Consider the following 12,610-nt stretch of genomic DNA (forward strand, 5'->3'; position numbering starts at 1 on the left):
CGCCCGCCTATCGGCGGGCCGGGGGGAGGCGTGGCTTAGGGCATTTAAGCCTGGCACGCCCAGGGTCCGCCCTCTTCACTCCCCGACCAGCTGAGAGGTTTTGGATCTCTTACCCGGTCTTCCTCAAGCCTGTTCAAGCGTCGTGGGATTTGTTTTTTCAACTGTTCAGCTGCCCTCACCTTCAGCCGGAGCTGAAATCACTGGCGGGACCGCGGTCTTTGCTGGAGCTGGAATCTCGATCCCGCGCTTGGAAAGGGTAACACACGCTTGCCGGGTCTCCCTTCTCTGTGCGGTTCATTTAAACCTCCTTGCTCTTTGGAGCCGACTCCTCCCCTCGCCTGCTGTCGCTTCGTGCGTTCTTCTCCCGCTCCTTTAGCCCTTTAGCCCTCCTCCCCCTCCTCCTCTTTAAAAAAAAAAAAAAAAAGATCTAAAAAGCAAACCCTTAAATCCTTGTGTGCCGGAACCCTGTCTGTTTGGTGCTAGAGGTTTATTTTTCAGCTTCCTTTCTCACTCCCCCGTTACCCCCTTACCTCTGCGGATCTCCGTGCTGGTTGCTATAGAAACTTGTGGGCGTCACGTGGTGAAGGCTCAGAAGCCATTTTAGCTAAGGGCAGACCAGCAACCTCATCCACCCTCCGGCCGCCACTTTGAGGAGCCTTGTGGTGAAGGCTTGGTAGCCATTTCAACTGAGGGCGGAACAGCGACCACCCCCACCTTCCTACCGCCATTTTGGGGGAGGCCCAAACCACAGGGCGTCATTGTTTTGACGCCACGTGCTGAAGCCTGAGGGGCCATTTTGAGATAGGGCAGAGTGCACTGGCCGCCATTTTGGGAAACCACGTGTGAGGACAGGGGCGGCCATTTTGTTTAAGGGCAAGGGCCTGGCAATTACTTTTGATCGTTAAATTCTTGCCTGCAGCCTGTGATTGTTTGCTTATCAGGTTGCTTATTTGCCTAGTTATTTTGTTCCTTTGATTACATAATTCTAAGTTAATTTATTCCTTTAATTCGCCAGCAGCCTGTGATTTAATTCCTAGTTATTGTGTTCCTTTAATTTGGCAGCAGCCTGTAATTGTGTGCTTATCAGGTCGCTTATTTGCCTAGTTATTTTGTTCCTTATATTACTTTATTCCTAGTTATTTTATTCCTTTAATTCAGCAGCAGCCTGTGGTTGTGTGCTTATCAGGTTGCTTATTTGCCTAGTTATTTTGTTCCTTTAATTACTTAATTCCTGGTTATTTTATTCCTTGAATTTGGCAGCAGCCTGCGATTTAATTCCTAGTTATTTTATTCTGTGGTTGTGTACCTATCAGGTTTGCTTATTTGCCTAGTAGTTCTGGATAGTATATTGGCTTTAGCAGCTTAAATACTAGCTAAGCTTTTGTTACCTCTTGGAAGTTAAGCTCCTGTTTCCCTCAAGATTGGAGAGTCCCCCTGGTGGTGCAGCAATAAAACTGCTAGCACACTTGCAAAGCTAAGCAGGGTCTGATGTGGTCTCAAATTGGATGGGAGACCAGGTGTTAAAAAGTTAAACATCAGATTACTAGATAGGTGGAATATATTTCATTTTACTGTTTTACTGCAAAGTACAATATCTGCACATTTAGTCTCAGATATTGAGAATGACTGGTAGGAGGAGTAGCTCAGGCAAGTAAAACACATAGTTATTTCTGTGATTTACATTTATAAGTGGGATTTATAAGTTATAACATTTAGGGTTAATATAGTAAGATAATCTGATTGCATATATATATACACAATAAATAATTAGATTATATATATATATATATATATATATATATATATATATATATATACACACACACACATATATACATTTATATAAATAAATAATAAACAAGTTGAAATTGTTGGAAGTCGGATCCTTCCCCTGTGCTGTGGCCAGTGTAGAAAGTACTGAACTTGGCCGACTCCCATCTGCGGGAGGCAGATAGATAGATAATACCTCTTCAGCCGCATATATATATACGCAATAAATAAATAATCAAATAATTTATAAATAATTTTATATATATATATAAATAAATAATTTAAAAAAAAAAAAAATAGTTGCAAGTTCTAGAAGTGTATCCTTCCACTGAGCAGGGCCAGTGTAGAAAGTACTGAACTTGGCCGACCCCGGCTGCGGAAGGCAGCTAGATAATTAACACCTCTTCTGCTGTATAACCCCTCAAGTTCTGGCGGGGCAGGTCCGTTTTGCTCAAGCATTCTGAAGTTGCTCACCAGTCATGGCTTCCGGCGGAAACCAGCAGTCCTCCACCGGCGACAACCAGCCGGCCCCCTCCACAAGTAATGGTGGCGCACAGACTACAACCTTACCTTGTGATCCTCAAACTTTACAGCAGTTTTTCAGGGTGTTCGAAACTCTCTATAGGCAATGTAGACCTGGATCTTCGGCGCTACCCGCCCTAGAGCCTTCGCAGGACGTAATACCTGATACACCCCCCCCAAACCAGGGGCTGTCAGGGTCCGCAGCTGCACAATCGGTCGCACCAGCAACCGGTGCACAGGCGGCTGCACCGACAGCCGGTGCTCAAGCCGTTGCCATAGCCGGTGGCCGACCCGGTACGCGGGCGCAGTCTGCCCGCTCTAAAAAAGCATCTCAAGCCGCCAGTAAAGCCAAGGCCCCAGCAAAGGGCAAAGGTAAGGGGAAGGCACCCAAGAAAGGGAGCGGCAGTAATACCATCTCTCAAGCTATAGGTATTCCAAGTGCCTTTCAGGAGCAGCAGACGCTCAGTTCCACAGAGGACAGCGCGTGTTCTGGCTCCGAAGGGGAACCGGGTGAGATCCAGCCATCTCAGTCAACGGCCGACGCCACTGCCGGTGCGTCACAAGGGGGTAAGAGAAAGTCCAAAAAGAAGCATACGTCGGCCAAGAAGAAGAAGAGCAGGCACTCAGACACCGAGGAGGAGGAATCAGGTACGTCCTCTTCAGATTCTGATTCTGATGGGCCATTGGATGGTTATTGGGGTATTGGGGAGTCCAATCATGGGATCCCCCTATGGGCTCATGAAAGGAGGGCCAATTCTCACCGAAAGGTTTTTAGCGGTGTGCTGTATTGGAAGGATGGGGCATTGGTAGAGGACGTTAAGGTCGCTACCAATCAGCCCACAGACTTCATTCTGGGAAACCACTTGTCACATAGGAAGAGGAATAAGATCCTCAACGGGGATTACGTGGATATGTTTACCCTGCTCCCCCCAACAAAAGTAACAGGAAAAGGTGAGAAAAGACGCTCTTATGGTAGAAGGAAGTATAGAACGCCCAGGGCGGAGCGCACATTCGAGAACTGGCTAGACGGGTACCAGGTTTTCATGGGTGTAGTTTGCGCAGCGTATCCCCACCGCGCCATGGATTTAGTGGCTTACCAGGCTCATGTGAGGCGAGCTCGAGCTCTGGCTGGTGAAAACGCGGCATTAACGTACGACGAGAACTTCCGGAGGAATGCCTCTCTTCACCCCACCACTCGATGGGACCTCACAGATCCTAACTACTGGGGCTTGGATGTAAACCCCTACATCGAGAAGAAGAGTCAGGAGGCAGCTAAAGCGGGTAAGATTGAGCCAAAGAGGCGTCGACAATGCTGGGAGTTCAACAGGGGCGTGTGCTCTCGCCCCTTTTGTAAGTATCTACATGAATGCGAGCAATGCTGGGGTAATCACCCCGCTTCCGCGTGCTTCAAAAATAAGCCGCAGCCCTTTCGGGGGGGCAGGGGGTACTTCCTTAACAATCCCAGAGGTGCCCCCGGTGCATCCCGTCAAGGTCACAACAATCGCCAGTAACACTGATCTAGGTTTGGCATTCTCCCCTATTCGCCTGCAGCCCCTCAAAGCCCTATTGGAACAATACCCAGATAAAACCGCGGGGAAATACCTCTGGGAGGGGTTTTCTACGGGATTTAGGATCCCGGTGGCTACCCCACCCAACTCCAGGGAGGCGGATAACCAAAAATCTGTTAGGGAACGGCCCGACATAGTCAGAAAGAAAATAGAGAAAGAAATCAGGGCAGGCAGGGTTGCGGGTCCTTTTCTTGAACCGCCTTTTCAGGGGCTTCACCTTTCCCCGCTGGGCATCGTGCCAAAGAAGGCCCCGGGGGAATTCCGCATGATTCACAACCTCTCTTACCCGAGAGGGGGTTCTGTTAATGATGCGATTCCTCAGGAGCTTTGTACAGTGAAATACGCCTCCTTCGATCAGGCTGTAAAAATGATCCGTCGATTCGGTCAGGGGGCGTTCCTAGCAAAATGCGACATCGAGTCCGCCTTCCGCCTTCTTCCAGTTCACCCAGATGACTTTAAATGGCTGGGCTTTAAATTTGACGGTGCGTATTTCATTGACAAGGCTATGCCCATGGGCTGCTCCGTTGCTTGTGCAGCCTTTGAATCTTTCAGCACATTCCTGGACTGGGCCCTACGCAACAGGACAGGGTCTTTTGGCGTATCACACTATCTTGACGATTTTATTTTGGCCGCAGACAGTAAATTACGGTGCTCCACTATGCTAAAGGCTTTCACATCCCTAGCCGGCGAATTAGGGGTACCCCTAGCCGCCGGCAAGACAGAGGGCCCAGCCACATCCCTAGTCTATCTGGGTATCGAGTTGGACACCGTGGCCCAAACTTCCCGCTTACCCGCTGAAAAATTGGTGGCGCTCAAGACAATCATACAACAGCTCTTGCCTCTAAAGAAAATAACATTGAGACAGATCCAATCCCTGCTAGGCCATTTGAACTTCGCTTGCAGGGTGGTAGCCCCAGGGCGGCCATTTTGCGGCCGTCTGGCTCGATTGGCGGCGGGCCTCAGAGCCCCTCAACACAGGGTGCGCCTCTCCAAGCAGGTAAAAGCTGACCTGGGGGTTTGGTTACAATTCCTAGAGAAGTACAACGGGATTTCATTATGGCAGGATACCCTGCTTCTTAATGCCGACCTCCAAGTTCAATCAGATGCAGCCGGGTCCTCAGGTTTCGGTGTTTATTTTCGCGGACAGTGGTGTGCCAAAAGGTGGCCCGCGGAGTGGCAAGGTCAGCCCATCACCAGGGACCTTACCTTCTTGGAGTTCTTCCCGATTGTCGTAGCGGTGCATTTGTGGGCGGAGCAATTTCGTAATCGCAGGGTTTGTTTTAACACCGACAATCAAGCAGTGGTAGCGGTCCTCGCTAGGCAATCTGCACGGTCCACCAGGGTGGGTAACCTATTGCGCGCCTTTGTCCTTCTGTGTTTAGAACAGAATATTTACTTTTCGGCCAAATTCGTGCCTGGCATTAATAATGACATCGCGGACGCTTTATCTCGTTTTCAGATGGAGCGCTTCCGCTCATTAGCGCCAGAAGCGGACCAATCATCGATGCCTTTCCCGGAGCATCTCTGGAGGATTGGGAGCGAGATATAATGAAGGGAGTATTCGGTGCAGTGGCCCCGTCCACAATGAGATCGTATAAGAAGGCTTGGGTCGATTTTTTAAGATTTCGTGCACGCATCCCTGGCTCTAGTAGTCACACCACTCCCTCAACCAGGGAGGTCCTCCGCTACTTGGCACACATGAGGGAGTTAGGCCGGGCTCCTAAGACACTCAATATTCACTCAGCAGGGATCTCGTACTTTTGTAAAACATTTTTCGAGAAGGACCCCTGCGCAGCCTTCATTGTGCGCAAAACTCTGGAGGGATGGCGTAGGCAGCAACCCCCATGTGCGGACAGGAGGCGGCCTGTAACTTATGAAATTCTGTTTAAGATTCACAAAGTTCTTCGTGAAATTTGCTGGTCAAAGCACGAAGCGCGTTTATTCTCAACAGCGTTTTCCATTGCTTTCTTCGGCGCCCTACGCGTAGGCGAGGTAGTATGTGAAGGGGATGCCAGCCAATCTCAGAGGGGAATTTGGATGAGCGACCTGACCCTGTCTAGAACCGATCTCATAGTGCGGGTGCGGAGCTCAAAGACAGATCAGCAAGGCAAGGGGGCCCTGCTCCGGCTGCCGGCAGCCCACGGGAAGGGCCCTTGTCCGGTTCGGGACACTAGGCGTTTTCTTTACCTAAGGCCTAGCGGCCCTGGTCCGCTGCTGATACATGCGGACGGATCCCGCCTTACTAGACACCAGTTCACTAGGGTTATGCGGTCGGCATTGTCGGCCTGTGGTTTCCCGGCATCAGAATTTGCTGCTCACTCCTTTCGTATTGGCGCAGCCACCACTGCAGTACATATGGGGCTCCCCACGGAGAGGATTAAGGACTTGGGGAGGTGGAAATCTAACGCGTACAAAGCCTATGTGAGAAGCAACTTGTGACTGCGTGTTGCACCCCTGACCTCCGCCCACTGTTCTATTTGCTTTTCAGAACCCACGAGACTGCGCATTTGGTTGGTGGGCCACAGCATCGTGCACTGGGCCAAGTTTCATGCCTTGAGAAGCGGTCTGGGCGGCAACCTGAGTTTACATCCCAGGGTGGAGCTGGTTTGGATAGCGCGTAGAGGGATGCGCTGGAGTGAATTCAAACCAGCCGTGATGGCCAGGGCTGCGGCCGAGGGTCCGCCTGACGCCCTAGTGATTCAATTGGGGGAAAACGATCTCGCTTATCGCAAGGCGATCGATCTGAGGTGGCACATTTTTGATGATCTGACCGAGTTGGTAATTGCATACCCTCATATCACAATAATTTGGTCCTCGTTGCTTGAGAGGAGGACATGGAGAGACTGCGTGAGCCCAGTAGGTGTCAACAAGGCGAGAAAGGTTTTAGAACGAGCGGTGGAACGTAGAGTGGCAGCTCTGGGCGGGTTCGTCATCAGACACCCGGGCATCCAGTTCAGCAACGAGGCCCTCTACAGAAGGGATGGCGTGCATCTGTCTGATGCAGGGAACGACCTATGGTTGGGTGATATCATAGCGGGGATTAGGTCCTGGGTTCAGGGGTTCCCATAGCAGGGCGTAGGAATTGGTTACAGGTTTGAAGGTATTGGCGGCGAGCCTTGCTCGAGTGGCGGTTAGGCATTGGCTGGGGTTCAATTGTTATGCAAATGGATGGGGGGGAAGGAATGCCATCACCTTCCCCCAGGAAATGGGGTAGTCCGGTACAGGACTCCGAGGGGCGTTGTCTTGTCCGAAACCTACCTAGGTAAGGGCCCCCGGCACGCCCCAAGCGGTGACACCCGTGGGATCCTAGTTGGCGTACTCCAACGGGGGCCTCCCACGGTTAGTGTTAACCCTTCCCGGACATCCTGCCGGGTAGCGGATAGGAGCCAATGCCTAGGGCCAATACCTTCAATTCTCTAATCAATAAAGTTGTGGCCATTTCATGCCCATTAAACTTAAACATCGTGTCCTGTGTCTTTCTTTCTGGGGGAGGGGTTTTGACACGCAAAGCCATTTCTGACCATAAGGGAGGAGAGGGGGTTGCGGTCTAGCCCCTCCCCCCAAGCGCGGGGGCTGACCTTGGCCCCCGCGAGAGTTGGGGGAATCCCTGGGCGTGCTCGCCACCCCGCCCGCCTATCGGCGGGCCGGGGGGAGGCGTGGCTTAGGGCATTTAAGCCTGGCACGCCCAGGGTCCGCCCTCTTCACTCCCCGACCAGCTGAGAGGTTTTCCCTTCCCACCCACCCTTAGACGTTTAGGTAGCCGTAGGTAGTCATGACCTTGCTATGGACTTCGGTTGGTCGCCGCAAGGGGCCTGGTAGGAATTTTTCCAAGTTGGCGATCTTCCGCCAGTTGGTTTTTTCGCCTACCTCGTAGCAAACCGTCACAACTTTCCCTGTATTGGCGGTTAGGCATTGGCTGGGGTTCAATTGTTATGCAAATGGATGGGGGGGAAGGAATGCCATCACCTTCCCCCAGGAAATGGGGTAGTCCGGTACAGGACTCCGAGGGGCGTTGTCTTGTCCGAAACCTACCTAGGTAAGGGCCCCCGGCACGCCCCAAGCGGTGACACCCGTGGGATCCTAGTTGGCGTACTCCAACGGGGGCCTCCCACGGTTAGTGTTAACCCTTCCCGGACATCCTGCCGGGTAGCGGATAGGAGCCAATGCCTAGGGCCAATACCTTCAATTCTCTAATCAATAAAGTTGTGGCCATTTCATGCCCATTAAACTTAAACATCGTGTCCTGTGTCTTTCTTTCTGGGGGAGGGGTTTTGACACGCAACACCAGCAGAGGAAGAATCTGAATGACTATAGGAAATGTGAATAGGAATGACTGCTTGAAAAGCAAATGCATTCCAGCACTGTCAAATTTATCTCCCTCCTGTCTTTTCCCATTAACTCCCCTTCCCTTATTTGCCTTGTCTTTTTAGTCTGTAAGCCTGTTTGACTGACGAGAGCTCTTTTGGGAGAAAATATGCACCTGAAAAATGGGATAAAAATTGTGATAAACAAATAATAAAACACAGGGAGCTCAAGCACAAGCTCACAGATTCTTAATGCAAGTTCATTCTCAGTACAAGGTATTTGTCCTATTGCATTTGAATAAATTCAGTATTTCAAATACCTTAAAACCTGGATTTCCAGGTATGCCGTCTTTCCCGCTGCTCCCAGGATTTCCCTGTGACAATACAGTGAAGATGCTATTATTCACATTATGTAATGAGAGAGAACCGTCAAAAGGGAAAGGGAAAGCAGCAACATGAAACTTACAGGCCTCCCAGGCATTCCTGGAAACCCTGCTGTACCCCTTTCTCCTTTTGCACCCTGTCAAAAGAATAAAATAAGGCAATAAGAATGGCAACTGTATTGTTTAAGCAAAGTAAGCCAGTGTGTCATCACGACCTGAGGCAATTCCAGAGTGATTAATCCATGACACAACATCCATACACATGCAGTGAGGGGAAGTCAGCTCATCAGTTCCTAGCATGACCTTGGCAGGATAGATTATTGTCCCATTGTTCATAAACCTGGAGCACTTACACTCTACAGTTGAATGGCACATAGGGTGTGTTTGGTGTATAGAATATCTGGAGTGATTTTAGGCATGGCAGCCTTTCACTGGAGAATACAAAGCTCCTGCCAAGGCTAAGGTGGGAGTCACCAGGGGGAAAAGGTGAAAGGAACACATCATTGCACGCTCTGCCCTCCATCACAAGAGAAAGGACCATCATCCTGCTAATTCCAGAGCAATCACGAAAATGAGATATTTAAACATGCCACAAGTACTACAGGCGTAGGACAGTAACAGAGAGGGAGGTTGTTTGAAAGGCACAGGGAGGTATTCTATTAACGTTTTGTGCGAGTACAAGAGTTAGCCCTAACACAAAAGAATTTCCAACCTCTTTCCCCATACACACCCCACACCTCCCTAAATCTGCTCTGGAGGGTTGTGGGAAGAGATTTAGCAGGCACATGGAACAAGGAGAGAGGGAGAAATCCTTGCACTGACAGGACTGTAGCATTAGAACTACACTGAACACAACCACAGGGGGAAAAGAAAGCCTCAGCCAACGTCTTCTAGACCAAGGTCTGGCCAAAATGGTGCCCTCCAAATCCTGCTGGACTCCTATTACCCCTAAATATTGGTGGTGTTGGCTGAGGCTGATGGGAGTTTATTTCATTTCACAAAGCTTATACATTGTGTGACTGTAACAACAACAACGCCAAAAACCTCAAAGTGGCCCACAAAAAGGTACAATAATAAAAGCAAGAAAAAATTACAACCATTCTTAAAAACATACAAAAGTTAAAATACTAAAGCAGATTAAAATTACCTCAACTTTCTAATCATTTGGGTGGATGCCACATTTGCAACCATTGTTCTAAAGCAAAGACCAGGACAGATAACAGCACAGCAGGGCACCAAGGTAAAGTCCTGCTAGCCATGAAGAGATGTAGCCAGAGCACTGGGGCAGGGGGACAGAACTTCCCTTTCCCTGTGCAAAGCACAGAAGGAAGGAACACGTTGTGAAGATTGTGGGGCTAGCTGGGGTGGGGCTAAGGAGAGCTGGCAGGGCAGGTGGGAGGAAAGAATTTGGGAGCTAGTGACATTCAGCTCTCCTTTGGAAGCCTTCTTGAACCCCAAAGCTTATATGCAACGCTGAGCTCAGGAAACTTTGCCTGCATTTCTACCAGCAATACAAATTTAAATATTAAATTTATACTTGCCTTTTTCCCATAAATTCCTGGTAGCCCTTGGTCTCCTTTAGGTCCCCTGTCACCCTGGATTAAAGAATGTGCATACAGAAATAATTTTGATTTAAGAAAACAACTTATATTGTTCAGGACAGGATGTCCCACATATTGGGAATCAGTGAGATAGGCAACAATTTAAGTGATATGGATGTGGTTTGAATACACATTTGCTGTCCTGGAAGCAGCGCCTAAGACTGCAGCAAATATATGTTCAAGCCACCACCTTATAGAATGCAAGTCTGCCTTCACCACCTTGGAGTAAGAATGGCCACATGATGGGACAGTGCCACATAGCTGCCCTCTAAAATACCAACATCACTGCTGCTTGGTGGGATAAGGTCAGGGTGGCAGCGAGGTTAGAGCTGCTCAGGCATACCAGCAGAACCAATCTGGCATTGCTGCTGGTGCACTCAATGCAGCCCCAACCTTGCCACAACCCTACTCTGTCCCTATACTGCCCCAGTAAACAGCAGCAATGCCTGATGCTGGGGAAGCAGCTCTGCACCTCAACCGAATAATTGAATGGCAGGGAGAAATGAAAACCCATGGTCTTTCACTGTATGAAAATCCATTGGTAACAATTTATAGGAAGTTGAATATAGAAAAGCTAAATTTCAAACAATTGCATGTCGTAGGTTATCAGAAGTATACTAAAGTACAAGGCTATCTGAGGAATATATGACAAAAGACAGGTTTTGAACTGACATTGGGCAACATATCTACATGTTACACTAAACCATGGTTCCGTGGACAAGCCCAAGCAAAACATCAAGCCCCTGCACGCCCCTTTTCTCTCTTCTTCCTTTGTGGCCAGGAAACCAACTTTGTTAGCCTCTACCTTCAGTTTCACAGAACATCAGTTTGTCATTATGTTCCAGCAAAGGGTCCTGGTTTCAAATGAAGTGTGTTTAGTTTAACAAGACCACTTTGTAAACCATGGTTTGAAGCTGATGTGCTAAAAAATTTACCAGAGTTCTTTTTAAAACAGAACTCCAGGTTCAAATCTAACACTAATCCAGTGAATCTAAACACCACTAAATCCTCCTTCTGGTTACAAAGAAGGAAAAGAGGGGCAGGAGACTACAGTGTTGCTCATTCACATGACACTAAACCATAGATTAGCATTGCATGTGCTCACAGCCATAGTTTTTCATATGCCATCTATTATTTTCAATGTATTACCTTTCCTGCAACATAAGGTCCCAGAGCTGGTTAAAACTATTTAAATTACAATATTAAAAACAATCTAGATAAATTAAACGAGTATGCCAGTTTCCTTGGCCAGGGTGGGGTGTATACTAGAGAATTGTCTGCTTAGGACCATGTCATGGCCCCTGTGATGGAAAAGAGTAGATAAAAGATGATCATCCTAAGTAAGTATAGTTGCCTGCCTACACTAATTGAAAATAAATGAAGCCAAACGTTCTTGGATGAAGTAATTGCACCAGTTGTATTTTCAATGAATGAACTACTAGGCACCATTTTTTGCTTTTGAACACCCCCTGATACTTTTTAACATCCTACCAATTTTTACAAGAAGCATTTGGTTTGAACCTTAGATGCTGGCATCCCATGCAATCCAGGGAAACCTGGAACTCCACGTTCACCCTAGAAAAAGGAGGTAAAAGGTACCATGAGACAAGATAAGGAAAAGAGCAGAAGAATATAAGCCACCCAAAGGCACCATACCTTCAGCAAGAAGAGGACCTTTGCTCCATTGAATTCAGTGGGTAGAGAATTGCAACCTGAATCTGGTAGCAACCAGAGATGTATGCAAATTCTCCTCTTAAAATTCTCTGCTCCATTTGTGGATATAGAAATTGAAGGGGTCATTTCACTAAACTTCACAGAGGAAGAAGTTCTCCCAACAGTTGCTCCCACTCGTTGGATTAAGGAAATGAGCTTCAACCCAGGAAACCTGACTTCAAGTTTCAGTTCAGACATGAATTTTACAGGTGTTATTGTGCTAAATCATAATGGCAGCCTACCTCACACGGAATGAAGAATTTAAGCATCTGATTTAAAGGCTCATGGCACACCTAGAAGCACTAATATTTAGGAAGGAGCCCAAACCCTTATGGGTTCCCTCATTTGCCCCAAATGTTAGGAGACATTTCCAAGCATATCTCTTCACTATGCATGTTGAGTTCCCTTTAACATTATAGAGAATCATGTGATCATTGGGAGTTCTATGTGCACACTGAAGAGCTCACTGGAATTTGGTTCAGTCAATGATTTTTTACATACTTCTGTAGATGTACAAGAACTATATAAAAGGATAGTTAGAAGGATTTCATGTCATACAAAAGTACGCTACATTTCCAGGAAAAAGACATGTCAGAAAGTTGAAGCATCTGAATTTTCCACACATGTAGAATTATGTTTATAAAAAAGAGCTGAAATCTAGCCAATAAAATCACACCCACTTTGGCATGAGCGCAGCTACACCCAGAAGCCTCACACACCAAGATCGTAACTTTTTAGTAAGCCAAGCT

At 48.0% G+C, this 12,610-nt stretch overlaps 1 protein-coding gene across 1 annotated transcript in view; it reads right to left on the minus strand.

Annotated features, from left to right (window-relative positions):
- COL21A1 (collagen type XXI alpha 1 chain) overlaps window positions 1-12,610 on the minus strand; it is a 126,328-nt gene that overhangs the window by 36,372 nt on the left and 77,346 nt on the right. The window contains exons 14-17 of the mRNA XM_083495809.1: window positions 11,670-11,723; window positions 10,089-10,142; window positions 8,631-8,684; window positions 8,485-8,538 (exon numbers count right to left, since the gene is read on the minus strand). Coding sequence (XP_083351935.1) covers window positions 8,485-8,538; window positions 8,631-8,684; window positions 10,089-10,142; window positions 11,670-11,723 — 216 coding nt within the window. The remainder of the gene's footprint in view (window positions 1-8,484; window positions 8,539-8,630; window positions 8,685-10,088; window positions 10,143-11,669; window positions 11,724-12,610) is intronic.

The sequence above is a fragment of the Podarcis liolepis genome, assembly GCF_965112155.1.
Source record: "Podarcis liolepis genome assembly, chromosome: 3".
In the NCBI taxonomy this organism is placed as follows: domain Eukaryota; kingdom Metazoa; phylum Chordata; class Lepidosauria; order Squamata; family Lacertidae; genus Podarcis; species Podarcis liolepis.